At 45.0% G+C, this 26769-nt stretch overlaps 1 protein-coding gene across 2 annotated transcripts in view; it reads left to right on the top strand.

The window, feature by feature from the left end:
* The window catches only part of phrf1 (PHD and ring finger domains 1), a 67525-nt gene that overhangs the window by 12274 nt on the left and 28482 nt on the right, over positions 1–26769 (top strand). For both annotated transcript variants that reach the window (XM_055649118.1, XM_055649117.1), the window contains 3 exons: positions 5470–5666; positions 8096–8179; positions 13993–14114. In XM_055649118.1, the coding sequence (XP_055505093.1) occupies positions 5470–5666; positions 8096–8179; positions 13993–14114 (403 nt within the window). The remainder of the gene's footprint in view (positions 1–5469; positions 5667–8095; positions 8180–13992; positions 14115–26769) is intronic.

Here is a 26769-nt window from a genome sequence, read left to right as displayed (position 1 = left end):
GACGGGACAGGGAGCATCTCTGATTAAGAATGGGTGACGTTTTGGGTCAAGACCCTTCTTCAAACAGACTCAGGGGAGAGGGAGATAGGAAAACAAGACATCAAATGAGATGCAGATCAAGGCTAATGTAGACTAGAACATTGTTCGCTAGGAGAAGCAAGCATTGAAGCATACAGTGATAGCATTTAATCAGGCTCAGTCAGACTGGTCAGAGAACTAGGACTGGGGAGGGATGGAGAGAGGGAAAGCAAGGGCTATTTGAAGTTAGAGAAGTCAATGGGGTGTAAGCTGCCCCAGTGAAATATGAGCTGCTGTTCCTCCAATTTGTGCTGGATCTCACTAACAATGGAGGAGGCCCAGGACAGAAACGTCCGTGCGGGAATGGGAGAGGGAGTTAAAGTGTTTCGCAAACGGGAGATCAGGTAGGTATAAGCGGACTGTGTGGAGGTGTTCAGTGAAACGATCGCTGAGCCTGCGCTTGGTCTCGCCGATGTACAGGACTCCACGCCTGGAACAGCGGATACACTAGATGAGGTTGGAGGAGGTGCAGGTGAACCTCTGCCTCACCTGAAAAGACTGTTAGGGTCCTTGGACGGAGTCGAGGGAGGAGGTATAGGAACAGGGAAGGTACCTGCGGAGGGGGTGGTTTGGGTGGGAAGGGATGAGTTAACCAGGGAGTTGCAGAGGGAACAGTCTCTGCGGAAGGCGGAAAGGGGTGGAGATGGGAAGATGTGGCTCGTGGTGGGATCCCGTTGGAGGTGGCGAAAATGTCGAAGGATTATGTGTTGTATGCGACAGCTGATGGGGTGAATGGTGAGGACGAGGGCAACTCAGTCCCTGTTGTGATTGGGGGGAGGGGGAGCAAGGGCGGAGCTGCAGGGTACCGAGGAGACACCAGTGAGGGCCTCATCTATGATGGGAGAGGGGAACTCCTGTTCCCTAATGAATGAGGATATTTCAGATGCCCTGGTATGGAACACCTTATCTTGGGCGCAGACATGTCACAGACGGAGGAATTGGGAGTAGGGGTTAGAGTCTTTGCCGGAGGCAGGGAGAGAAGAAGTGTAGTCCAGATAGTTGGGGAGTCAGTTGGAAGCTTGTTCTTGGGTGGGGAGGAATTGCAGATGCTAGTTTAAACCGGATGGACACAAAAAACTGGAGTAACTCAGCGGGTCTGGCAACATCTCTGCACAAAAGCAATAGGTGATGTTTCGAGTTGAGACCCTCCTTCAAAAAGGGTCCCTATTTCTATTCCTTGTCTCCAGAGCTGCTGTCTAACCCGCTGTGCTACACCAGCTTTTTGTGTCTTATCTCCAGAAGCTTGTTCTTGCCCTGCTGCACCTCTAGGGGGTAGTCTAGTACCGTCGTTGTGAATCTGAAAGCCTATCTGGCCAATGTAACTGAACCTGATCCTGCCCTGAATGTGCCGGCTCCTGGTAGCTCCAGTGACCAACAGAGTTCCGCAGCGCTCGGTGCTGGGGACGCTGCTCTCCACGTTGTATATTAATGATTTGGACGAGGGGATTGAAGGCTTTGTGGCCAAGTTTGCGGATGAGATCAAAATAGGTGGAAGGGCCGGTAGAGTAGAGAAAGCAGGGACTCTGCAGAAGGACTTGGACAGGTTGGGAGAGTGGGCAGGGAAGTGGCAGATGGAATATAGTGTAGCAAAGTGTGGAGTCGTGCATTTTGGTCGTAGGATTCAAGGCATAGACTATATTCAAAATGGGGAGAGAATCCAGAAATGGGAGGTGCAATGTGACTGTTGGTGCAGGATTCCCAAGAAGTTCATCTGCAAGTCGAATCGGTAGTAAAGAAAGCAAACTCAATTTATTTCAAGAGGGCTTGTATACAAAAACAGGGATTTAATGCTGAGGCTCTGTACGGCCCTGGTCAGGCCGCATTTGTGATATTGTGAGCAATTTTGGGCACCATATCCAAGGAAGGATGTGCTGGCTCTGGAGAGGGTCCAGAGGAAGTTTACAAGAAAGATCCCAGGAATGAGTAGGTTAACCCATGATGAGCGTTTGTCGGCAACAGGATGGCAGATTATTACCTGAATGGTGTTGGGTTAAGAAGTACGACTAGGCTTGGGGGTCCTTGTTCAACAGTCACTGAAAGTAAGCATGCAGGTACAACAGGCAGTAAAGAAAGCTAATGGCATGTTAGCCTTCAGAACAAGAGGAGTTAAGTATAAGAGCAAAGAGGTCCATTGGCAGTTGTACAGGGCCCTAGTGAGACCACACCTAGATTAGTGTGTGCAGTTTTGGTCTCCTAATGTGAGGAAGGGTATTCTTGCTATTGAGGGAGTGCAGCACAGCTTCACAAGGTTAATTCCCAGGATGGCGGGACTGCCGTATGATGAAAGAATGGAACGACTGGGTTTGTATTCACTGGAATTTAGAACGATGAGAGGGGATCTTATAGAAAGATATAAAATTATTAAGGGATTGGACAGGCTAGATGCAGGAAACGTTCCCGATGTTGGGAGAGTCCAGAACTAGGGGCCACAGTTTAAGAATAAGGGGTAGGCCATTTAGAACTGAGATGAGGAAAAACCTTTCCACACAGAGAGTTGTGAATTTGTGGAATTCTCTGCCTCAGAAGGCAGTGGAGGCCGATTCACTGGATGCATTCAAAAGAAAGTTAGATAGAGCTTTTAGGGCTAGCAGAATCAAGGGGTATGGGGAGAAGGCAGGAACGGGGTACTGATTGTGGATGATCAGCCATGCTCACATTGAATGGCGGTGCTGACTTTAAGGGCCGAATGGCCGACTCCTGGACCTATTGTCTATGGTTCTATGTACTTTGCTGGAGTTTAGAAGAATGAGGGGGGACCTCATTGAAACGTACAGAATAGTGAAAGGCTTGGATAGAGTGGATGTGGAGATGAAGTTTCCACTAGTGAGAGGAGAGTCTAGGCCTAGAGGTCATCGCCTCAGAATTAAAGGATGTTCTGTTGGGGCACAATGCAAGATCAGGCCTGAGAGGCCAGGAATGTAATGGCCCATTTAGCACAGCTCTGTTGCTAGTTTGCTGCCAACCAGGACAGTAAGCACTCTTTGTTGGACATGGGGTGGTGTTCCAACCTTCCTTGACACTGAGGCAGTGACTGACCATCTGAAAACAGATGCTGCCATGATGGAACCATGTGCTGGCATAAGGTTCTGCCCAAGCACTTATTTCCATGACTCTGACGATGTAAGTGCAGAGGAGTGTTAAAATTAAGGGGCATTCTTTTAGGAAGGAGTTGATGACTTTCTTTGGAATCTGTGGATTTCTTTGCCACAGATGGCTGTGGAGGCCAAGTCAGTGGATATTTGTAACGCAGACATAGATAGATTCTTGATTAGTACGGGTGTCAGAGGTTATGGGGAGAAGTCAGGAGAATGGGAGTGAGAGGGAGACATAGATCAGCCATGATTGAATGGCAGACTAGACTTGATGGGCCGAATGACTTAATTCTACTCCTATCACTTATGACCATATGGTAGCTGCTGTGGCTGATAACAGACCTGGGCCTTGATCACTTTCCTCCAGGACTGGCAGGATGTGTGGTCACTGACTTGGCATGGGCTAGTTGGTATGAATCAGCTCATTTGTACAGATTTCACTGTAGATTAAAAACGTGCAGAAGCACTGGAGTTGCCGACCAGGGCATGGTATGTCTGGCACGATAGGCTGCTGTTGTTAGATCTCATGCCATGCAGAGAGAGCGAGCTGACTGGCTGGAGAACTGGCTTCATGATGAGGATGGTGGTGGGAGGTTGTTTTTCAGACTGGAGACTGTGATTAGTGGTGTACCTCAGTGATCAGTGCTGTTTGTCATCTATACCAGCAATTTGAATGAGAATGCACAAGGTTTACAGATTACAATAAAGTAGGTGACACTGTAGACAGTGATGGCGATTAGAAATACAGCAGGATCTTGATAAGCTGGCTCGGTGGACTCAGGAATAGCAAATGGACTTTAATTCAGATAAGTGGAAGCGTTGTGTTTTGGGAACAAAACCAGATTCTGGGAGCATTCTAGAGCAGCATGTTATAGAACTACTTGGAGTTGCTGGGCATTCCCAAAGCCCAGAGTGTGGTGGCAAGGACAGACTTCCCACGTTTCGCCTTTGATCAAGTGTTTTAATTTGAAATATGTTTTTTTCGTGTTTTTCAATGTTTCCATATCAGAAATTCACAAATATTTGTGTCATTTGGAGACACAAGAATCTGCAGATGATGGAACTCAAACTGACCAACAATGTAGATAACCAGGCATGGATGTGTGTGTTCAGCTTCATCAGACTAGCTTGTCACCTGCTGCTGTTTACAATGTAAAACTCTGCTGTACACAGTGTCTTGGTAACCAGCTCACAACCAACTTCAGTGATGAAGTTGCTGCTTGAAGTTCATCTGGAGTTAAGTGCATATTTACCAGGAAAGAGCTGCAGCCGGCTAACTGCTTGGTATCAGTGTAGGTTGGAATAACATTTCTGTATAGCACCATGGCAATTAGTTTTACTATGTTAAAGATGCCTTCTACATGCAGGCTATTGTTGTCACATTGCGTGTCACTGTTGTGCTCATTGTGATTCAAAGTAGATTAATATAAATGTTGTTAATCAGGTCAAACCAAGTTGAGTTTATTGTCAAGTGTGCAAGTACAGGGAGGTACAGGTATAATTGCATCTTTGCTTGGCAGCAGCATTATATGAACACAAACATTATACAATACACTGGGTACAGACAAGACATTAGTGCACAACACAGTGAGAAACAAGAGCATGGTAGTGCCTGGGGTGGTCCAGTGATGCTCAGGTAGGATGAGGTGTGTGCAGGACAGTGCAAGAACTGTATGGAAGTAGCTGTTCCTGAACCTGGTGGTGTGGGACTTCAGCTTCTGTATCTCCTGCCTCGTGGTACAGTGATGGTGGGAACCCTTGATGATAGATGCTGTGTCTTCTTGAGGCAGCACCTGTTGTAGATGCTTTCAATGGTGGGGAGGTCTGTGCCCATGATGGACTGGGCTGAGTCGACCGCTCTCTGCAGCCTCTGGAATTCCTGTGCGTTCGAATTGCCGTACCAGGCCATGATGCAGCGGTCAAGATACTTTCTATAGTATCTTGTGTACAATGTTGTTCAATATTCGGTGACAGGTCAAAACACTTTAAACCGTATAAATACAGTTGAGGCACTGGTGCACCACCTTTGTGATTAGATCTCTGTGCTGGGCCCAGGAGAGGCCATCTGAGATGTTCACTCCCAGGAATTTAAAGCTGCTGACACTCTCCACTGCCGAGCCACAATGAAAACTGGGTGTGGGATCCTCACTTCCACTTGAGCGAGAAGTGGTTGTTGCCGCATCATCAGCCAGGTCCTGGTAACTCACCACCCATCCTTCAGCCAACGGCAGTGGTATCGTTGGTTAATTTATACATTATATTTTGTAAAAGCCTCTTTTCTTTTCTTGTGACGGTGAAGATGGCGATGAGGCTGAAGGTGGAGCTGGAGGAGCGGCCAACAAGAAGCTGGGCTCTGGGGAAAAGTGGGCCAGCAGCTCTGATGAAGAGGGAGAGAATTGCCCAATCTGTCTGAATGTCTTCCGGGATCAGGCCATCGGGACTCCAGAGAACTGCATGCATTACTTCTGCCTTGACTGCATCCTTGAGTGGGCAAAGGTGAGTGTCTGAGCCTGTGGAACTGTTGTTAACTTTATGATGCTACAGACAGGCTTAATTATTGACAGACATCTGCTGCATCCAGCCCATTCCACACATCTGCAGTGTATACTGTGTGTAGTGTATACTGTGTGTAGTGTATACTGTGTGTAATGCATACTGTGTGTAGTGTATACTGTGTGCAGTGTATACTGTGTGCAGTGTATACTGTGTGTAGTATACTGTGTGCAGTATACTGTGCACACAGTGTATACTGTGTGTACTGTATATCTGCAGTGTATACTCCCCGTGTATTGCAGTGTATACTGTGTGCAGTGTATACTGTGTATAGTGTATACTGCAGTGTATACTGTGTGCAGTGTATACTGTGTGCAGTGTATACTGTGTGCAGTGTATACTGTGTGTAGTGTATACTGTGTGTAGTGTATACTGTAGTGTATACTGAGTGTAGTGTATATTGTGTGCAGTGTATACTGTGTAGCGTATATCTGCAGTGTATACTGTGTGTAGTGTATACTGTGTGCAGTGTATACTGTGTGCAGTGTATACTGTGTGTAGTGTATATCTACAGTGTATACTCCCCGTGTATTGCAGCGTATACTGTGTGCATTGTATACTGTGTGTAGTGTATACTGTAGTGTATACTGTGTGTAGTGTATACTGTGTGCAGTGTATACTATCAGTGTATACTGTGTGTAGTGTATACTATGTGTAGTGTATATCTGCAGTGTATACTGTGTGTAGTGTATACTGTAGTGTATACTGTGTGTAGTGTATACTGTGTGTAGTGTATACTGTGTGCAGTGTATACTGTGTGTAGTGTATATCTGCAGTGTATACTGTGTGTAGTGTATACTGTGTGTAGTGTATACTGTGTGTAGTGTATACTGTGTGCAGTGTATACTGTGTGCAGTGTATACTGTGTGTACTTTATATCTGCAGTGTATACTCCCCATGTATTGCAGTGTATTCTTATTGCAGTGTATTCTGTGTGCAGTGTATACTGTGTGCAGTGTATTCTGTGTGCAGTGTATACTGTGTGCAGTGTATACTGTGTGTACTGTATATCTGCAGTGTATACTCCCCATGTATTGCAGTGTATACTGTGTGCAGTGTATACTGTGTGTAGTGTATACTGTGTGTACCGTATATCTGCAGTGTATACTGTGTGTACCGTATATCTGCAGTGTATACTCCCCAGTGAGGCCATGAATATCCTTAGATCAGGGAAAATAAATATCCAGATTAGCGCGGGGGACGATTAAAACCTGGACACTTCCCTCTTGTTTAAATGATTATAGCTGGCCTAGGGGGTTATAATTGTTGAATCTCCCAGCAATTTGAGGAGGTAACATTTAGTCAACCAGAAACTGCTTCAGCCCTGAGTGGAATGAAATCAGTGACCTATCCCTGGAACATGGTGGCTGATATTATAGTGACATTTAAGAAGCTGTGGATAGGCACATGGAAATGCAGGGATATGGATCACACACAGGCTGAGATTAGTTTAACGTGGTCTCATGTTAATGCCTTCTCACCTTAAAGATATGCCCTAAAGTGGCATAAATGTCTTTGACATTTCTACCCAGGGAGATAGTTCTGATCGTCTACCCCATCTATCCGCTAGTCATCATTTTATATACTTCTATAAGGTCTCCCCTCAGTCTCTGACATTCCACAGCAAACAATCCAATTTAAGCTCACTGTAGCTACTCTCCTCTAATCCAAGCAACATTCTGGTAAACCTCTTCTGCACCCTTTCCAAAGCCTTCAGATTCTTCCTGTAATGGGATGATCATCAGTGCACACAATACTATAAATGTGGCCTCACTAAAGTCCCCTGAAGCTGTGACTTGTGCTCAATGCCCCTCTGATGAAGGCCAGCACCACTGCCTGTTCTAGACTGATTTAGGATGTGTAAAGCCTTTGCTCAGTGACCCACATCCCATCCACCTCAGGGACAACTTGTTCACTCGGAGGGCAGATTGTGTCTGGAATGAGCTGCCAGAGGAAGCTACTGAGCAAGATACAATTACTACTTTGGAACAGGTTTATAGAATAGCAGATAGGACAAGTCCAGGATGTCAATGTAGGCAGGCATGGGCAAGCTATGCTGAAGGGATGTACAGTAATCTACAGTGTAACAACACCAATATATTGTGCTGAAGTGGGTGAGTACAATCACCAATATTATTTAGTTGGGTGTAAAGAGCTGAGGGACCTCCTGAGGAGGTGAACGGTGCTGTTGCAATGCTTGCTCCCAGACATAGAAGCACATGTAATAGTGAGCAGTTCCTTGCATGCACATTCTACGTGGAATAAGTACCTAGATGCCAAATCAAAAAATTACAAAGCAAATTGTTTCATGTCAGCTTTACTAAGTAAAAGGAAATGTCCTGATGGGGTTTTTCAATGTATCTCTCCTACAGAATGCCAATTCATGCCCTGTGGATCGAATCACTTTCAAAAACATCTGTGTGCGTACACATTTTGGAGGGACAGTTTTAAAGAAGGTGAGTTGGTATGTGTAATGTATTCATACAAAAACATATAAATCTCTCTCTCATGATCCAGGCAACCTGCGTGTAAGTTGTTATCCATTCTGCGTCCGGAATATAACATATTTGGCGACGAGGATGAGATAGAATTTGTCAACTCATCCTATAATTACAGTGCAGGACTGTTTTGCAACATGCAGTATTGGTTGAACATTTTAAACAGTAAATACGGAATTGTGTCGCAGTTGTTTGCGAGCTGGACACGATAGCCGCAGATCCTTCTATGCAGGGGAATGTTGTTTAAAATAGCAGCTGGACAAATCGTCGAGAGTTTGTCAGGCTATCTCTGTGTTGTGTCTACGTGGCAAGATGCCATTCTTGGGATTGTATAAGATTTTTATTTGTTGAGTTCCTCAAGCTAAATAGCTTTTGTACGGCTAAGTTTTAGGTGAATTGTTACACCAGAACTGACAGGAATTCGGGGTTTTTGAACAGATTCTTTAATAAAAAAAAGAGAACGACACGATGGCAGTGTCCACGGGCTACATCGGAAACCTTGGCACAGTTGACAAGAGTAGAGAGCCGTTCAGCTCCTATATGGAGAGAGCAAACATGTTTTTCATGGCAAACAACATAGTGGTGAAGGAGAGATAGTGACTGAAACAAATAAGGCCGTTTGTGAACGCATGAAAACGATTCTGCTCACGGAGCTCGGTCCTGAAGTGTACGGCACACTCGTGAATCTCCTTGAACCCTTAAAGGCAAAATACGTGCCATTCAATGACATTATAAAGAAGTTGGAGGAGCACTTCAACCCAAAGCCTCTGGAAATTGCAGAAAGCTATAAATTTGGCACCAGAAACCAGAAGCAGAATGAGACAATCAATGAGTACATTGTTGCCTTGAAAAACGTAACTTTGCACTGTAACTTGTGGAACCTTTCTCAGGCGCGCACTACGCAACAGATTTGTCTGTGGTCTAGTGGATGAATGAATTCAGTCCAAACTGATGAACATTCCAGATCTCACATTCGAGAAAGCATGCAAGATTGCTACCACGATGGAGATGGCATCAAATAATGCTCGCAAGTTTCGCCCACCACGAACTGCAGCGGCCGTTTACAGTCACAAGGCAGTGCCTATGGCCAAACCAAGAGGCGCTAAACCAAAACCAAAGTATGGCGGAGAGCCGAGTTCAACCAGTTGTTATCGTTGCAACGGTAACCACTCATCCCAATTTTGACCGTTCAAAATGGCCAAGTGCTATCACTGCCAGAAGAAAGGCCATATCGCCTCAGCATGTCGGGCCAAGCTTAAAACAGGAAACCAACAATCTGCGGGAATCAAGTGAAAACACCAGAAAGGAGTTCACAACTTGGAGATGAACTCAGATGTAAATGAACTTGGGTTGTACACCATTTATGCAACCAACATCGATAAGCATACAACCAGCCAAGACAAGGACTTTCGAACTAAACTATTAATAAATGAACAGTTAATCGATATGCGTATTGACACGGCAGCAGATTGTTCGGTCATGAGCAAAGACCTGTACGAAACAAAGTTCCCGCAAATACCATTGTTTGAGAATAAGGTCAAGCTGAGAACCTACTCAGGTGAAGTTTTGGAGACTTGTGGACAAATGAACTGTAAAGTTCAGCATAATGGTCAGTCATTAACACTGCCCATCATAGTGGCCAGCTACAGAAATAAACCAACCCTCCTTGGAAAGGATTGGCTGAGTAGAATAGAGTTAGACTAGAAGAACATTTTCCACGTCGATTTGTCCAAATCACGTTTTGAAAACGTCATAAGCAAACATGCAGAGATTTTTGCCGATAGTTACCCAGGAATAATAGGGTATTCTGCACACATTCGACTTAAGCAAGATGTGAGACTTGTGTATTGTCGACCAAGACCTGTACCATATGCACTAAAGCAACAAGTGGAGGTAGAACTTGACAGATTAGAGTGTAATGGAGTACACGTGAAGACAGACCAGAGTAACTGGGCAAAGCCAATTGTGGCCGTACCCAAGGCCGGCAAAACTGTTCGACTATGTGGTGACTACAAAGTCACAATCAACCAAGCCGTTGATGATGAATAATATCCGTTACCAACCTCGTAAGATCTGTACGCAGAACTTAGCGGAGCAAGAGTCTTCACTAAACTGGATTTGTCTCACACTTGCGCCCAACTCAATGTTGACAAGGAAAGTCAGCAGTACTTGACTTTCAACACACATAAGGGCTTGTAATCATATCCAAAGCTGCCCTATGGTGTGAAATCGTCGCTGAAATTTTTTCAGTCTATCATGGACAAAATATTACAAGGTATTCCGCACTGTGTGTGCAACCAGTATGACCTACTGATATTCACAGAGGGCATGGTAGAACATCTGGAAATCCTAGAGGAAGTTCTCACACGACTGAACTGCCACAATGTCAAACTGCGACAAAGTAAATGTGCATTTGCGCAGTCACAGGTGGTCTACCTTGGACAATGTAGATGCCAAAACCCAACAATGTGTCATAGCTACGATCATTCCTTGGGATGGTGCAGTTCTTTGCACGATTCCTTCCAGATTTAGCAACTGTGCTAAAGCCACTACATCATCTGCTACAAAAAGATGTGAAATGGACGTGGGGAAAGGAACAGCAATGTGCATTTGACATCTGCAAGGAAGACTTGACAAGTGACAAACTCCTTGTTCACTACGATACAACACGCGAGATGAAACTTGCTTGTGATGCTTCAAGTTATGGTGTAGGTGCAGTGATCTCCCATGTAATGAATGACGGTCAGGAAAAGCCTATTGCTTTTGCATCCCGCACCCTATCATCGAGTGAACGCAACAATGCGCAGATAGAAAAGGAACCACTCAGTATCGTGTTCAGAATCAAGACATTCCATCAGTTTCGTCTCGGCAGACCATTCACCCTATTGACTGATCACAAGCCACTAGTAGTGATACTGGGTCCCAAGTCAGCTATACATTCCATGGCAGCATCAAGGATGCAGCGCTGGGCAATTTTACTGTCCCAGTATGACTACAAGGTTGAGTACAGAAGCTCCAAATGCAACGCAATTGCAGATGCGTTGTCCCGGTTGCCCCATGAGAACTCTGACAGGGGAAGTGAGAACTCAATCTACACACTGCAAGTTGTAGATGAAGACTTTCCAGTGAGTGCAGCAGAAATTGCAGCAGAAACAGAGAAAAACAATGAGCTGAAGTGGGTCTATGAACAGACATTGAACGGATGGACTGAAATCGATAGTGGATTGAACTGAATTCTGAACTCAGAGCTGAAACCTTTCCATAATCGACGCCATGAATTATCATGTGAGCAGGGATGCATTAAGTGGGGTTACAGCGTGGTTGTACCAGAGTCTTTGAGAAACAAAATCATGAATGAACTTCATACCAAACATCCAGGCATAGTAAGCATGGAGTCAATTGCCGGAAGTTGTGTGTATTGGCCTGGTATTGACGCTGACATCGAGTCACTGGTGAGCAAATGTAGCGTCTGCCAAAATTGCCGGAGTAAACCACCAAAAACACCACTGCAACCCTGGTCATGGCCAAGTAGACTTTTTCACAGAGTTCATGTAGATGTTTGTGAAAAGGGTAATGATCACTTTCTGGTACTAGTAGATGATCATTCCAAATGGATTGAGGTTAAGCATATGGGGTCAAGCACTACTACTGAGTGTACCATAGATGAGTTGAGATCAATTTTTGCATGCCATGGTTTACCGGAAGAACCTGTTTCTGATAACGGGCCTCAGTTTCGTTCAGAACGGTTCAAAGAGTTCATGCAGCAGAAGGGTGTAAAACACACGCTTGTTCCTCCATACTGTCGAGTCTCTAACGGGGAGGCGGAAAGGTCTATTAGAATTGTCAAACACGCTCTCAAGAAACAGGTTTTGCAGGGTAGTTCAAAGCTCAGCATGAAACATCGTTTGGCTAGTTTCTTGCTGAAGTACAGAACCACACAACACACAAAAACAGGTTACTCACCTGCAGAACTGTTGATGAAGAGAAGGCTAAGAATAGGTCTAGTTCAACCGAATTTGGCCTTGATAGTTGAGCAAAAACAGTTAAGTCAAAAACGCCATTTTGACTCCCACAAAAAGGAGAGCTACATCAAGCCAGATGAACAGGTTCATGTTCTCAGTCCTCCCAACAAGTCCAGTCGAGACAAATGGGATGTTGGGAAAATAGTGGAAGTGTGTGGAACAAAAAGATACCTAGTTGAAGTTAGAGATTGGATCAAAAGTGTTCATGTTGATCAAATGAGTCCTGCCAAAGATGAACCAAAAACTGAGCATGAAGTCCTAATCCTGAGTTTTTATCTGAAGCCGAGTTGGAAGAGACCACTGTGATTGAAGCACAAAGTTCAGTTAGTGCAGACAATGAAACAGATTCCTCTGGTCAAAGTCAGGGTACTAAAACAGAGCCAAGCAAGCCTACAGTTGAGTCAACACCTAAACCTCTTACACCTGTTACTGTTAGACGATCAGGCAGGATGCGTAAACCCGTAGCCAGGTTAGGTTTGTAAGTTAAATAAATCACTGCACAAGTAGAACAAAAATGTGTAGATATGTAAAATAAATATATTATGTTTATCATTTAAGATTTTATATATACTGGTTTAAATCAAGTATCACAGCAACAAAATTGTAACTGAGTACTTAGATTTAAAGGAGAGCAGTGCTATGTGTTCATACATATTCATGTGTATGTTAATGAGTTGGTGTTCAATTTAAGCAGGGAATGATGGGTAATAAATCTCTCTCGTGATCCAGGCAACCTGCGTGTAAGTTGTTATTCATTCTGCCGTCCGGAATATAACAGTATGCTAACTGCTTATTGCATCAATAGAGAAGCGATTACTATTTTTCCTCATTCAGTTCTGCTTGGTAAACATTCTGTTTGTCACGGTGGTGTTGGGAACAGTACACATGAATGAATCTTGGTTACAGTCAGGAGAGGCTGGCATGTGACCCTGTCTGAACCAGGCATGCACATGTATACAGCTCTGGCTAACACTAGTTTAGCATTCTGTCCTTGCTGTAATAGAATGTTATTTTTACAAATGAATCTGATGTCCCTCCCACACTGTGGCTTCACAACCTCGCCCCTTTGACAGCTGATCTGTGCAGCACATGAGTTTAGTGTAATTTTGTTTAGAGATGCAGCGCGGAGAGAGGCCCTTCGGCCGACCAGAGATCCCCGCATATTAACACTATCCTACACACACTTGGGACAGTTTTTTTACATTTACCAAGACAATTAACCTACAAACCTGTACGTCCTTGGAGTGTGGGAGGAAACTGAAGATCTTAGATAAAACCCACGCAGGTCACGGGGAGAACGTACAAACGGAGTACAGACAACGCCCATAGTCGGGATGGAACCTGGATCTCCAGCGCTGTAAGGTAGTAAAGTAAAGTAAAGTAAAGTAAGTTTATTTATATAGCACATTTTTAGTCAATTTGCATTGACCCCAAAGTGCTTTACATAAATTAAATAATAAGTTCCATTACAAACCATAGAAGTAGGTTAAAAAATAAAAATGAATAAAATGGACACACCACATTTTAGAGTTCACAAACGTCCCCCCACAGCAGAATCAAAGCTTTCCACTGTGGGGAAAGCACCAGAAAGTTAAATAGACCCGAGACACAACATAATTTACATAAACATCCATTACATTGCTGTGATGGAAGGCCAAAAAAACTCTACCGCTGCTCCACTGTGCCACCCTTGAGGTATAATAAGTCTGTCAGATATATGATTACTAAAACCTTCAATTTCTTTTGAAGCTTCCAGTACTGAACCCTAACAAAGACAATGAAGAGGGGCAAGAGGACGTGACAAACTGTGAGGTGTGTGGACGGAGTGACCGGGAAGATAGCCTTCTCCTCTGTGATGGTTGTGATGCGGGGTATGTAACCAGCTGGATGTGGAGCTAATCTAACGCTGTGTGGAGACGTAGACAATTGCTTTCATTACTGTGCCCATCTGATGTCAATTGTTTATCCAAAGTTTAGCACTGTTGAGAGCAGCTTTTAGTCGATGGTCCCTGGGACCCATTTCTCTCACTGGTCTCTGATCCTTTGGCCAATATGAGAACGGCATCACTTCTGCCTCAAGTAGTGAGTGTGTTTTATCGGGCAATTGCCTACGTTCCTGCTTATAATTCACTGCAGTAATAATAGGCTTCAGACACAGTTGCCATTGATGTTGAAACAAGGAACTGCAGGTGCTGGTTTATAAAAATAGCTGGAGTAAAAAAGTGCTAGAGTAACTCAGTGGGTCAGGCAGCATCTGTGGAGAACATGGATAGGTGACGTTTCACAGAGTGCTGGAGTAACTCAGCGGGTCAGGCAGCATCTGTGGAGAACATGGATAGGTGACGTTTCACAGAGTGCTGGAGTAACTCAGCGGGTCAGGCGTTTCGGGTCGAGACCCTTCATCAAACCAGATGTGGGGGAGCAGGGGGGAGGAGAGAGCTGGAAGGACGAAGTTTAGCAGATAATAGCTGCACAGTGGTGAGGGAGGGGGGGGGGTTGATAGGCAGATAGCTAGGGCAAAGGACAAAGTGTGGGACAAAATGATTGAAGAGTTGTGAATTGTGAAGCTAGAGGAAGGGATGTTGGTGGAAACGTCACCCATCCATGTTCTCCAGAGATGCTTAGAATAAAGGGAGGGTCATTTAAGACTGAGGTGAGAAAAAACGTTTTTCACCCAGAGAGTTGTGAATTTATGGAATTCCCTGCCACAGAGGGCAGTGGAGGCCAAGTCACTGGATGGATTTAAGAGCGAGATAGATAGAGCTCTAGGGGCTAGTGGAGACAAGGGATGTGGGGAGAAGGCAGGCACGGGTTATTGATTGGGGACGATCAGCCATGGTCACAATGAATGGTGGTGCTGGCTCGAAGGGCCGAATGGCCTCCTCCTGCAGCTGTTTTCTATGTTTTTATGCTGCCTGACCCCCTGAGTTACTCCAGCACTGTGTCTTTAATATTTGAAGTTTCCAAGATATTAAATGATAATAACTATCATTTGACTTATCCCATACATGTAACTGCAACATTACAGTTAATATTCCAGGTCTGAAGCTCAAGTTTATAGTTTCTTTAAACACATTGTGATACGAGGCCCCACCTATTCCTGTTCTGCTTTCACCCTGACTGTCCACTCCCCGGGAGTCTGCAGGTTCTACCATCAGTTGGCTGTTTCTCTTCGGGATAATGACAGTGTTCACTATAATAATTCCTCAAATCATGTTGTAGTTTTCAGTGGAGTATTGGTAGTATCAGCAGTAAATCTGCATGTGGGCTCCAACATCAAAGTATTCATTCTGTAAAGTAGCAATTGAAGCACAATCTATGAAGTGTCTGATTAACATTATCGCCACACAAAGGACTGCAGATGCTGGCATTTGGAGCAAACATCAAACTGCTGGAAGATCTCAGTGGATCAACATCTGTGAATGGAAAAGGACAGTCGGCATTTTGTATCTGGTCTCTGATTCCAGATGAAGGGCCTCGAGTGAAATATTGACTGTCCATTTCCCGCCCCTAATGCTAACTGACCTGCTAAGTTCTTCCAGCAGTTCGATTTTTGCTCCAACTAACATTATCTTGATTGAACTGAAATCCTCTCTGTGGAGACAGTTGTATGGAGGTTAGTGAATGCAGGGCCCTGTATGTTTCATCACAGGGCCTTGGACAAGGTTTGCAGGGGGACGGATGGGGATCTCATCGGGACCAGAGTATGGAAACGTAGCTGAATTATAGGCAGGCATATGTCTGATTAGTTCTAATTCTGGTTGATCAACTGATCATTGAAATCCTCTTCATGTTGAAATGTTCAGGTAGTGTAACCCCTTACAAACACAAGCATGTGTCTTTAACATGGCCACACCAAAGTCTACAGATGTTGCAATCTTAAGCAAAATAACAAGGAACTGATCGGGTCAGACAGCGTCTGTGGAGAGAAATGGACAGACAACATCTCGGGTCGGGACATGAAGGAGAGAGGGGGAAAGCTGAAAAAGAGAGGTGGGGGGCAGGTGGTGGTGGCAAGCCTGCCATGTGATAGGTGGATACAGGTGAGGGGGGGGGGGTGGAGGGTGATGGTGGAATGGCTAGAAATGAAATGGAGACAAAGGGTGTTTGATAAAGAGGGACGAGGAGGAATCTGTCCATCTCCCTCCATGGATGTTGCCTGAGTTACTGAGTTCCTCCAGCAGCGTTTTGCTCATTATGCTACCCTAGTGCACCAGGGGATACAATGAGAAGGGAGCAAGGGGTGGAAGCAATGCTGTTGCAGCCTGACCCTGCAGCATTGCATGCAACACTGTGCAGACCCTGCACCATTGCATGGAATACTCATGCAGACAGATTACATAGTTCTCCATTTAAAATGCTGACATCAGACTTGACTTGACCTCGTTGCAGCAAGAAGGGAAGTCTATGTCTGAGTTGTGCATGCACAAGCAATTTCTAATGGATGACTGACTGTTAGCCACTGAGTTACACAATGCACATTGAGGCCAGTGCAGTGTGGGTTTGTGGTGGGGTGGCAGTGATTTGTACAAGTCTCCTCTCATGTAATGTGCACCCATATTGAACATTGCACTCTGTCCTATTTCCATGATAAATTTGTTTGGCCACATTTAGACAGGAAGCTGGCATGTAAACTAGTCGTGCTGTTACTATTCTGTGCTGGTCACAGTGGAATGGCTGTGGTGGGGAGAGGAGTAATGGCAGCCTGATCTGTTTACGTAGGCATCTTGTAGTCTAGTGTGACTTGCTTCTATCAGTTCTGAGATGACCAATGAGGTCAATGTCAAATCTCCAGGCTGCCCCAGTGGTACAGATGGTGCTTGATGAGGAAACGGAGTGCTCAATCTACTGTTTGTACTTCCCCCTCTGTGTGCTCCCATTGTTGAGACCTGTTGGGGTTCAGAACCTCCTGGATGCTTCTCCCACGGGCACTGTATCCCTTGGCCAGAGGGTTCAATGAGTTGGTGCGGACATAATCCTTTTGTGTAGAAGCCTTTGAGAAACATCCTTAAAGTGCAACATTTTTGAGACAGCAGAACAAAACAGAGTACTTGTTTTGGGAGTTGGGTTTCAGGCAGGCTCATCAGAGCAGGTTGAGCATGGTCAATGTTTCAGTCCTGGGGCTGTTTGCTGCAAGAGGGCACTGATGCCATCACTGTGGATGTAGTTGAAGGATCGAGCAGGGAGCTTTGACGTCTGTATTGGAGGTTGTCCCTGTCCCTCAGATAATAATAATAATAATAAATCTTATTTATGGGCGCCTTTCAAGAGTCTCAAGGACACCTTACAAAAATTTAGCAGGTAGAGGAAAAACATGTAAGGGGAATGAAATAAATAGTAGAGACATGACTAGTACACAAATTAAAGACAGAATTCAATACAAAACACAATATGAGGCAATTAATGCACAGATGAAAAGGGAGGGGGATGTGGGGCTAAGGATAGGCAGAGGTGAAGAGATGGGTCTTGAGGCGGGACTGGAAGATGGTGAGGGACACGGAATTGCGGATCAGTTGGGGGAGGGAGTTCCAGAGCCTGGGAGCTGCCCTGGAGAAGGCTCTGTCCCCAAAACTGCGGAGGTTGGACTTATGGATGGAGAGGAGACCGGCTGATGTGGATCTGAGGGACCGTGAGGGTTGGTAGGGGGAGAGGAGGTCAGTGAGATATGGGGGGGCCAGATGGTAGAGGGCTTTGTAGGATCAGGATTTTGTAGTTGATCCGGTGGGAGATGGGAAGCCAGTGAAGTTGTTTGAGGACTGGAGTGATGTGATGCCAGGATTTGGTGTGGGTGACGAGTCGGGCGGCTGCGTTCTGGACGAGTTGGAGTCGGTTGATGTAGGTGGAGCTGATGCCAAGGAGAAGTGAGTTGCAGTAGTCCAGTCGGGAGGAGATGAAGGCATGAATGAGTCTTTCAGCAGCGGGAGGTGTGAGAGAGGGTCTGAGTTTGGCGATGTTGCGGAGATGAAAGAAGGAGGTTTTAATGACATGGCGGATGTGAGGCTCAAGGGAGAGGGTGGAATCAAAGATCATGCCAAGGTTGCGGGCCTGGGGAAATGGGGGGGTGGATAGAAAGGGGGTGGATCAATGCTACTTCACGAGCTGCGTGCCAGGCGTGAGGATTCAATCATGAATCATGCTTTCCCTCAGTCAGCTTTAGGCAGTGCTGGTACAATAGAGCGTGAACAGATGCGAGTCTTGTCTGCATACGATGCTGGCTTCAGTTTGAGAGAGTTTTCCATTCTCCCTTGGTTGAAGACTTGGTGAAGTTAAGAAAGGCCAATACGATGGATGAGATGTGTTCCTGCATTCACCTTGGGATTACTGTAAATGTTGGGACTTTATTGCTTGGTGCCCAGAAGGATGAGGGGTGATCTTACAGAGGTGAATAAGATCACTAGGGGAATAGATATGATGAATGCAGACTCTTTTACCAGGGTAGAGAAGTCAAGAACTATCGGTCTATGGTAAGAGGGGAAAGATTTAATAGGAATCTGAGAGACACGGGGATATATGGAACGAGCTGCCAGTTGAGGTACATAAATAGTCATGTCAATACATTTAGAGGCATATTGGTGAAATGTGGGTGACTGGGACTAGTTTAGATGGTGCATCTTGGTCAGCATGGACAAGTTGGGCCGAAGAGCCTGTTAGCGTGTTGTGTGCCCCTGTGCCTCTACAGCGGTGATGTGGGCTGACAATAGTTCAATCTTGGGGTTTGAAGCCAAAACAATGGAACTGAAACATGAAAATTCTCTGATTAGATTTATTAAAATGCTTTTCTAGTTTATAGTAAAGGTTTAATACAAATGATGACACAAAGACAAATGTGTCTGGAAAGGTTTGTGCTTAGTACTGCCTTTATATCCTTTCAGGATATCTGACAATTGTTTACAATGAAGCACTACTGATAGGTTTGCATTGCAGCAGATGTGCATATGGCCATGTTGCACTGTTTTGTTGCTGTGTGAAATAATGATCAGGCATTCAACGGATTGCCCCATCTGTATAGTGCTGCACTATTGGTCTGGATAACTTGTTACTGCCCATGTAGTTGTGGTATAGAGTGATACAGTGTGGAAACAGTCCCACAATGGCCAACATGTCCCAGCTACACGTGTCCCACCTGCTAGCATTTGGTCCATATCATTCCAAACCTGTTCTATCAATGTACCTGTTTCTTAAATGTTGGGATAGTGCTTGCCTCAATTACATCCTCTGACAGCTTGTTCCATACATCCACCACCCTTTGTCTGAAAAAGTTACCACTCAGATTCCTATCGAATCATTTCCCCTTCATCTTAAACCTCTGCCCTCTGGTCCTTAATTCTGGGCAAGAGACTTGGTGCATCTACTCAAGCTATTCCTCTCATGATCTTATACACCCCTATAGGATCACCCCTCATCCTCCTACGCTCCAAGGAATAGTCCCAGGCTACGCAACCTCTCCCTATAGCTCAGACCATCTAGTCCTGGCAACATCCTCGTAAATCTTCTCTGTACCCTTTCCAGCTTGACAACATTTTTCCTATTATACAGTGCCCAGAACTGAACATAATACTCTTAAATGTGGCCTCACCAACATCCTATATAACTTATATAACTCTACAACACTACTCAGAGCCCTACCATTCATTGTGTAAGTCCTGCCCATATTAGACTTCTTAAAATGCAACACCTCACATTTTTCTGCATTACATTCCATCAACCATTCCTCAGCCCACTTGGCTAATTGATCAAGATCCTGCTGTAATTTTGCACAACTATCTTCAGTACCTGCAAAACCACCCACTTATGTATTATATGGAAACTTGCTAATGTTAAACTGAGTTCTGTCAATCTAAAGTCACCTTGACTCAAACTTGTTGCTGTTAAAATCAATTATTTATTTAGCTGAGACTAGTCTCTCGAACCTTCCAACACAGAGCTGATGCTCTGGGGCGGGTCCAGAGAGGAGTAACTTTGATACAAACTCATGGCATTTATATAGGTATTAGACATTTCAGATACAGAGGGTATGACAAGCTAGTAACCAATCATCTGAGTCCTTCTGGTGATTTACAACATTAGTCACATGATCCCCCTTCCCGGCCTCATCTTACAACCTTTGTTTGCCTGTGTTATAACTTTACTTAGAATTATTTTATTTCAACACAGCAAAACCCCAGTAGGCTCTTATGAAAGACCACTCCTCAAAATATAAGATACATACAATGATCACACGGAAGTCATACACACTTCCCATACCAAGAAGAAAGATATTTATATAAATCTAAACCATTTCTATGCCTAAAGTGTACCTTTCTACTAAGGCCATACATTTCATAATTTGTTTTACTACAATTTCACAGTTTGAAATACTTTTACCTATGTCCTTAAAACATTAATTATATAAGTTTGCTGAATTACAGTTTCTAAGTTCAAAACCCATTCACATCCCAACCAAGGATACATTGGTCGTAAATCTGTCAACTTACTTAATTAGTGTTTGGTTCCAGGATTCACTTATCTTACATACTTCATACAGCTTAACTTACAGCCTCCCCTTTTCCTGCTATCTCTGGGAGCTGTATTTCCAATCTCTCTACAAGGTCTTTTACAAATACTCCCCTCACATCCATCCTAATTCAACATAGCCAAGGCTAACTACAGGGCCTATTATCTCAAACTAAGCACAAACCTCACAGCTCAAGAATGTCCACAAAGAAAAGAAAAACTGACCTCTGGCCTAAGAAGAGGCCCCTTTTCAGTTATCTATTCTTCAACACAAAGTCATATCAAATACAATTTCCTCCAGTGCCTCAGCAATAAACCTAAGCTAAGCAGATTCAGGTTCAGGCCTCCATGTTTTGATTCATCTTTGCCTGTGTGTATCTGTCTGTTTGCACTTTATTTCAGTTCAGGAAAACTTTAAGCTTTTCTTTTGCAAATTATCTAGCTTATATAAAAGTCACTATCCAAGTGGTTCTATCTATTTAATATTTCCTCATTAATCTTACCATGTTTGTCATCCAAATCATTGATAGAGATGGCAAGCAGTAACGGGCCCAGCGCCAAACCCCGAAGCACACCACTGGTCACAGATCTCCAGTCCGAGAAGCAACCTTCCACCGTCACCCTCTGCATCCTTCCATAAAGCCAATTTTCTATCCAGTTTCAATAGTTTCATATGTCAATGCATATTAGTAAAAGAAAGCAAGGCAGGACTTGCACAGCAAATAGTCGGGCTATGCTGAGTGTTGTAGAACAGGGCCGTGTTGAGTGTGATGATGGTATTATAGAACACGGCCGTCATAAGTCATGTCATAAGCGATAGGAGCAGATTTAGGCCATTTGGCCCATCAAGTCTACTACGCCATTCAATCATGTCTGATCTATCTCTCCCTCCTAACCCCATTTTCCTGCCTTCTCCCTTCATGCTCCACTATACCTGCATGCTTCACTATACCTGCATGCTTCACTATACCTGCATGCTTCACTATACCTGCATGCTTCACTATACCTGCATGCTTCACTGTACCTGCATGCTTCACTATACCTGCATGCTTCACTATACCTGCATGCTTCACTATACCTGCATGCTTCACTATACCTGCATGCTTCACTGTACCTGCATGCTTCACTATACCTGCATGCTTCACTGTACCTGCATGCTGACTTTCAGTGACACGCAGATCTCGTTGTACTTCCCTTTTCTGGGCAGGTTGAGAGGGATATGAGCCAAACGCAGGATAGTGGGACTAGTGTAGATGGGGCATGTTGGTTGGTGAAGGCAAGTTGGGATGAAGGGTCTGTTTTCGCACTGTATCACTCTTATGACATGGATAAGGTAATCAACTGGTCCTTCCCCTAGAGTAGGGGAGTCAAAAACTAGAGTGCCTTTGTCTAAGGTGAGAGGGGAAGAATAATTGGAACCCGAGGGGTAACTTTTCCCATTGTAGAAGGTGGTGAGTCTATGGATGAAGTGGTAAAGGCAGGTACAATAACGTCATTTCAAAGACATTTGTATTGGTACATGGACAGGAAATGATTGGAGTGAAGTGAACCAGATGCAGACAAATAGAGGTTGTGCTGAAGGACCTGTTTCTGTGCTGTATGACTCTCTGCCCCTTCTAGCATTGATTCACATGCTTTACTAGGCAGCAGCATTGACACGTGGTTAAGGTGATCTTCGTGCTGGGTTGTTTATAATAGGCAGTATACTGGAAAATAGAACAAAAAAGTATCATTGTTGTATTATGGGTATTGGGATGTTGCAGAATTCTGTATTTTGCTGTTTGGTCACAGAACATTAGCGAGTTGGCAAAATACTGCAGATGAATGAGAATGTTGTTTAACATGGTAGCATTACAGTGGGGTGTCTAAACAGTGATTCAGTGCTGGTATTTACAAGAATGTCTGATAATAGGAGATGAGTGGGAGTCGGGGCTGTCAGCAATGTCTTTCTCTTTAGAGCTGGATAGTCGTGGGCTTCCTGCCGACAAGATGACCACACGTGGAGGAGCTGATCAGTCAGCTGATCGTCTGGCTTTTCCTCCGTATCTGCCACTCAGCCCCCTGAGCCTGCTCCACCGTTCAGTTGGAACACGGCTGAACTGCACCTAAAAGAAGCAGCCAAAGACCCGAGGGAGGTGGCCAAAGGCACTCCACTGATGTCAACCTCAGCTCCTTCTCCCAAGCTACAGGGGTGAGTGCGAAAGGCAATGTCTGCTCATCTCGAGCTGTCACAGCAGCTGGCTGCTGTGCTGATGTGTACAGAGCTGCTTGCTTACAAATGAACGAAATGAGCCTGTGGTAGTAAAGCAGGAGCAGAATACCTGGGCCTGTAAATATCATCAGCTGATGCTCTCACCCAGTGAGCAGTTGTCCACAACAGCCCCACAAACTGCTCTGCTATAGTAAGGCCAAGCCTGAATGCACGCTGCACCGTAGCTTGCTGCCCAGTCCACAGAATTACGAAATATAGTATCAACAGGAACCATCAGTACACAGTTCTGGCCTTTACATTTCCAGCCAGCCAGTAAAATCATGTTTGTTATCTGAACATGATTGACTGGCATGCACTCCACAACTTCTCCAAACTAAAGTCAATCCATTTCCACTGTGACATTTCCTATTGGACAGCTTTTTGGGCCAGCGAGAGAGTTTGAGACTTCTGTGAAATTTTTCAGGGCCCTTATTTTCGTTCTGTATTTTTCTATAGAAAGGAATAGTTGAAATCTAATGTATCAGCTGTCATAGACACACAGCATGGAAACAGGCCCTTCAGCCCAACTTGTCCATGCTGACCAAGATATCCTGTCTAAGCTAGTCCCATTTGCCCCCATGTCCCTCTCGACCTCTCCTATCCATGTACCATCCAAGTGTTGTTTTAAAGGTGCCACCCCGTCTATTATTGTAACTGTGTGAAAACGTTGCCCCTTGGTTTTCTGCTCAATCTCTCCCCCCTGGCTTTACACCAATGCCCTCTAGTTCCTGATTTCCCAGCCCCGGGTCTCCACACTGTCTATGCCCCACATGATTACCTGTATAAAAACACCCCTCGGTCTCCTGTGCTCCAAGGAATTAAGTCTTAGTCTGCCCAACCTCTCCCTAACTCAAGCCCTAGAGTCCAGGCAACATCATTGTAAATATTCTCTGCACTCTTTCCAGTTTAACACCATCCATCCTATCTATAACAGAGTGACCACAACTAAACACAACTCAAAACATGGCCTCACCAACTTCTAGTGCAACTGTGAGATAATGTTCCAACCTCGATAGCCAGTGCCCTCACTGATGAAGGCCAGTGAGCTAGAAGCCTTCATCACCACCATATCTACCAATGATACCATCTTCATGGAACTATGTGCTTGTACTCCTCAGTCCCTCTGTTCTACCACTCACCCCAGGGCTGTACCATTCACAGCTTCGGTAGTTAATGTCAGCACATTGGGCTGGGTCAAACTGAATACGGCCTGTGTTTGCCCACCATGCTGCCCTCCCCTCGCTGTTCCTAGGGCTGCACCTGCTGGAGTGGTCCACCTGCTGGAATGGTCCACCTGCTGGTGTACACCTGCTGGAGTGGTCCACCTGCTGGTGTACACCTGCTGGAGTGGTCCACCTGCTGGTGTACACCTGCTGGAGTGGTCCACCTGCTGGAGTGATCCCGCCAGTGGAGATGTTCGCAACTGGGCCTCACAAGGTGGATCCAGACCCTGTTCCCAGAGAGCCCCATGGCTGTTTGATAGTTCAAGTGGATATAAATAATGAACATAAACAAAGAGCTTGAACTCTTTGCTTGAATCACAGTTTAAAGATGAATTAGAAAAGTGCACACAAAGGTCCCGTTCCCTGTTTAAAGGCTGGTGTCTCGCTGGTGCCTCTGGTGTAAAGGCGAGGGGCTGATGCTGTGCCCCACCCCAGCCAGGCCTGGGGTCCAGCAGTGGAGCAGGAGCAGGTTGAGCTGCAGCAGTTCCCTGTCTTCCTCACACCACATGAGAGGCGGGCTGATGTGCAGGGACCCTGCTGTCGACATGTCCCTATGAATCACTGGCCACATGTTTCAACCCGTACATGATTAGACCATTCCTTAACTCCGTACAAGGTGCTTAACCCTGACAGTTTAACGCTGATTACTCCAGTGCCATCCTGGTGAATCTGCCAGTCCCTCCCAATGTGCAAAGGCCAGAACTGAATACCATGTTTCAACTGGATCGGCACTTATTCACAACAAAACTGTGCTGTTCTTTAGCTTCAGTTGAGATTTAACACAGTGTGGAGAGACACAGGAACTGTAGATGTTAGAATCTTGAACAAAAAACAAAGTACTAGAGGAACTGAGCAGGCACGTAACATTTGTGGAGGGAAATGGACAGATAACGTTTCAGGTCGGAAGCCTTCTCAGTCCTAACCCGACTCGAAATGTCATCTGTGCATTCACTCCACAGGTGCTGCCTGACCCACTGGAATCCTCCAGTGCTTTGTGCTTTTGAGGGAGTGCAGCGTAGGTTCACGAGGTTAATTGCCAGGATGGCGGGACTGTCATATGTGGATAGAATGAAATAAGGCATTGAGGCCAATTCTCTGGATGCTGTCAAGAGTTAGATAGAGCTCTTAAAGATAGCGGAGTCAGGGGATTTGACGAGAAAGCAGGAACGGGGTACTGATTGTGGATGATCAGCCGTGATCACATTGAATGGCGGGTGCTGGCTCGAAGGGCCAAATGGCCTACTCCTGCACCTATTGTCTATTGTCTATTGCTTTGCCTGAGAATTAACACAGCTTGTTTGTGGATTATATTTAACCCCAAACCAGCTTCATAACAACCAATGCCCTGGTCAGTATCACGTTGCTATGTAGTTACCAGTGGATAGAGAACTAACACTGTACAGGGATGAGAGAGTAGTGGTGAAAGATTGTCTCATTAGACTGGAGAGAAGATTATAATGGTGGCGTGTCAAGGTTGATCAATAAATGCTCATAGTAAAGGATCATAGAACATCTCACTCAGTGTGAGGTGAGGAACTTTGCTTTTCAAGCCCAGTATTCTGAACACACAAACTTACAATGGTGTGAAGTCGGTTACTGAAAGGTTGTTCCACGTCTGCCCATTTCCTACCTTTCCCTGAGTTCCCACAGATTGGTGCAAGGAACAGTAATTTTCTTAATAATTTGTACTTGGCCATAATTTCTAAGCTTTCAGATGATGCAGAATGTCGAGGGAGGTGAACCCCATATGCGCATACTATGTTGAAAGTGGGTGAGGAAAGTGGTTTAAGAAGCAACAGGCATCTGAGGCTTTCTGTTTGGGGCACTAGAGCAAGGAAGTCACAGTAGTCCTTTGAAGAACATTGGCTTGTCCAAACCTGGAATACTGTGTCTAATTCTGGGCCATGCACTGTCGGAAAGATTCAAAGACTTTAGGGAGGGTGCCGGAGAGATTGACTCATTCCAGGGACAAGCAACTGAATGATGTGGATATGGAGTTGCAATCAGTTTCCTTGGAAGAGGAACAGTTGAGAGGGATTTAAATGCAGGAGGATAGACATAGAGAGGAACTGTTCCCATTGACGGAAGGTGCATCAATCAGGGAGCATAGAACAAAAATGTCTGTCCACACAGGATAGATGGAGTTGGGAATACTCCATCTCCATTGGCTGAGGTCCAGTGTTCCAAAACAAACTGGATAAATATCTGAAAGGATATGGAAAGCGGAAAAGGATTGTTTTTACATAGAGCTGGTAGAGATGATGGGTTGAATGGCCTTCCATGCTGTTCCCATGATGTGGTTTACAGGAGCTTGCTGGACACAGTTTGGCTGTTCCATTTCTTAGATTGCTAGAAAGGGTTCATTTCATGGGCGGTAAAATGCTTTGGGATGTGGAGAGGGCAGAGAATCTGCTCCATCAGTCACCTTATCTTTACTCTTTAATGTGGGGTTGTGCTTTGTTTAAAATTGAACTGCCCAATGCAGTCACTGAGTTACCAAGCAACACATGGTTGATCATGCTCAGTATCTTTCGTCAAACTTGCCTGACTTGTGTTAGC

This window comes from Leucoraja erinacea, chromosome 18, assembly GCF_028641065.1.
Source record: "Leucoraja erinacea ecotype New England chromosome 18, Leri_hhj_1, whole genome shotgun sequence".
Lineage (NCBI taxonomy): Eukaryota > Metazoa > Chordata > Chondrichthyes > Rajiformes > Rajidae > Leucoraja > Leucoraja erinaceus.
The sequence above is the reverse complement of the archived record's forward strand: the minus strand, read 5'-3'. Positions and strand labels throughout refer to the sequence as shown.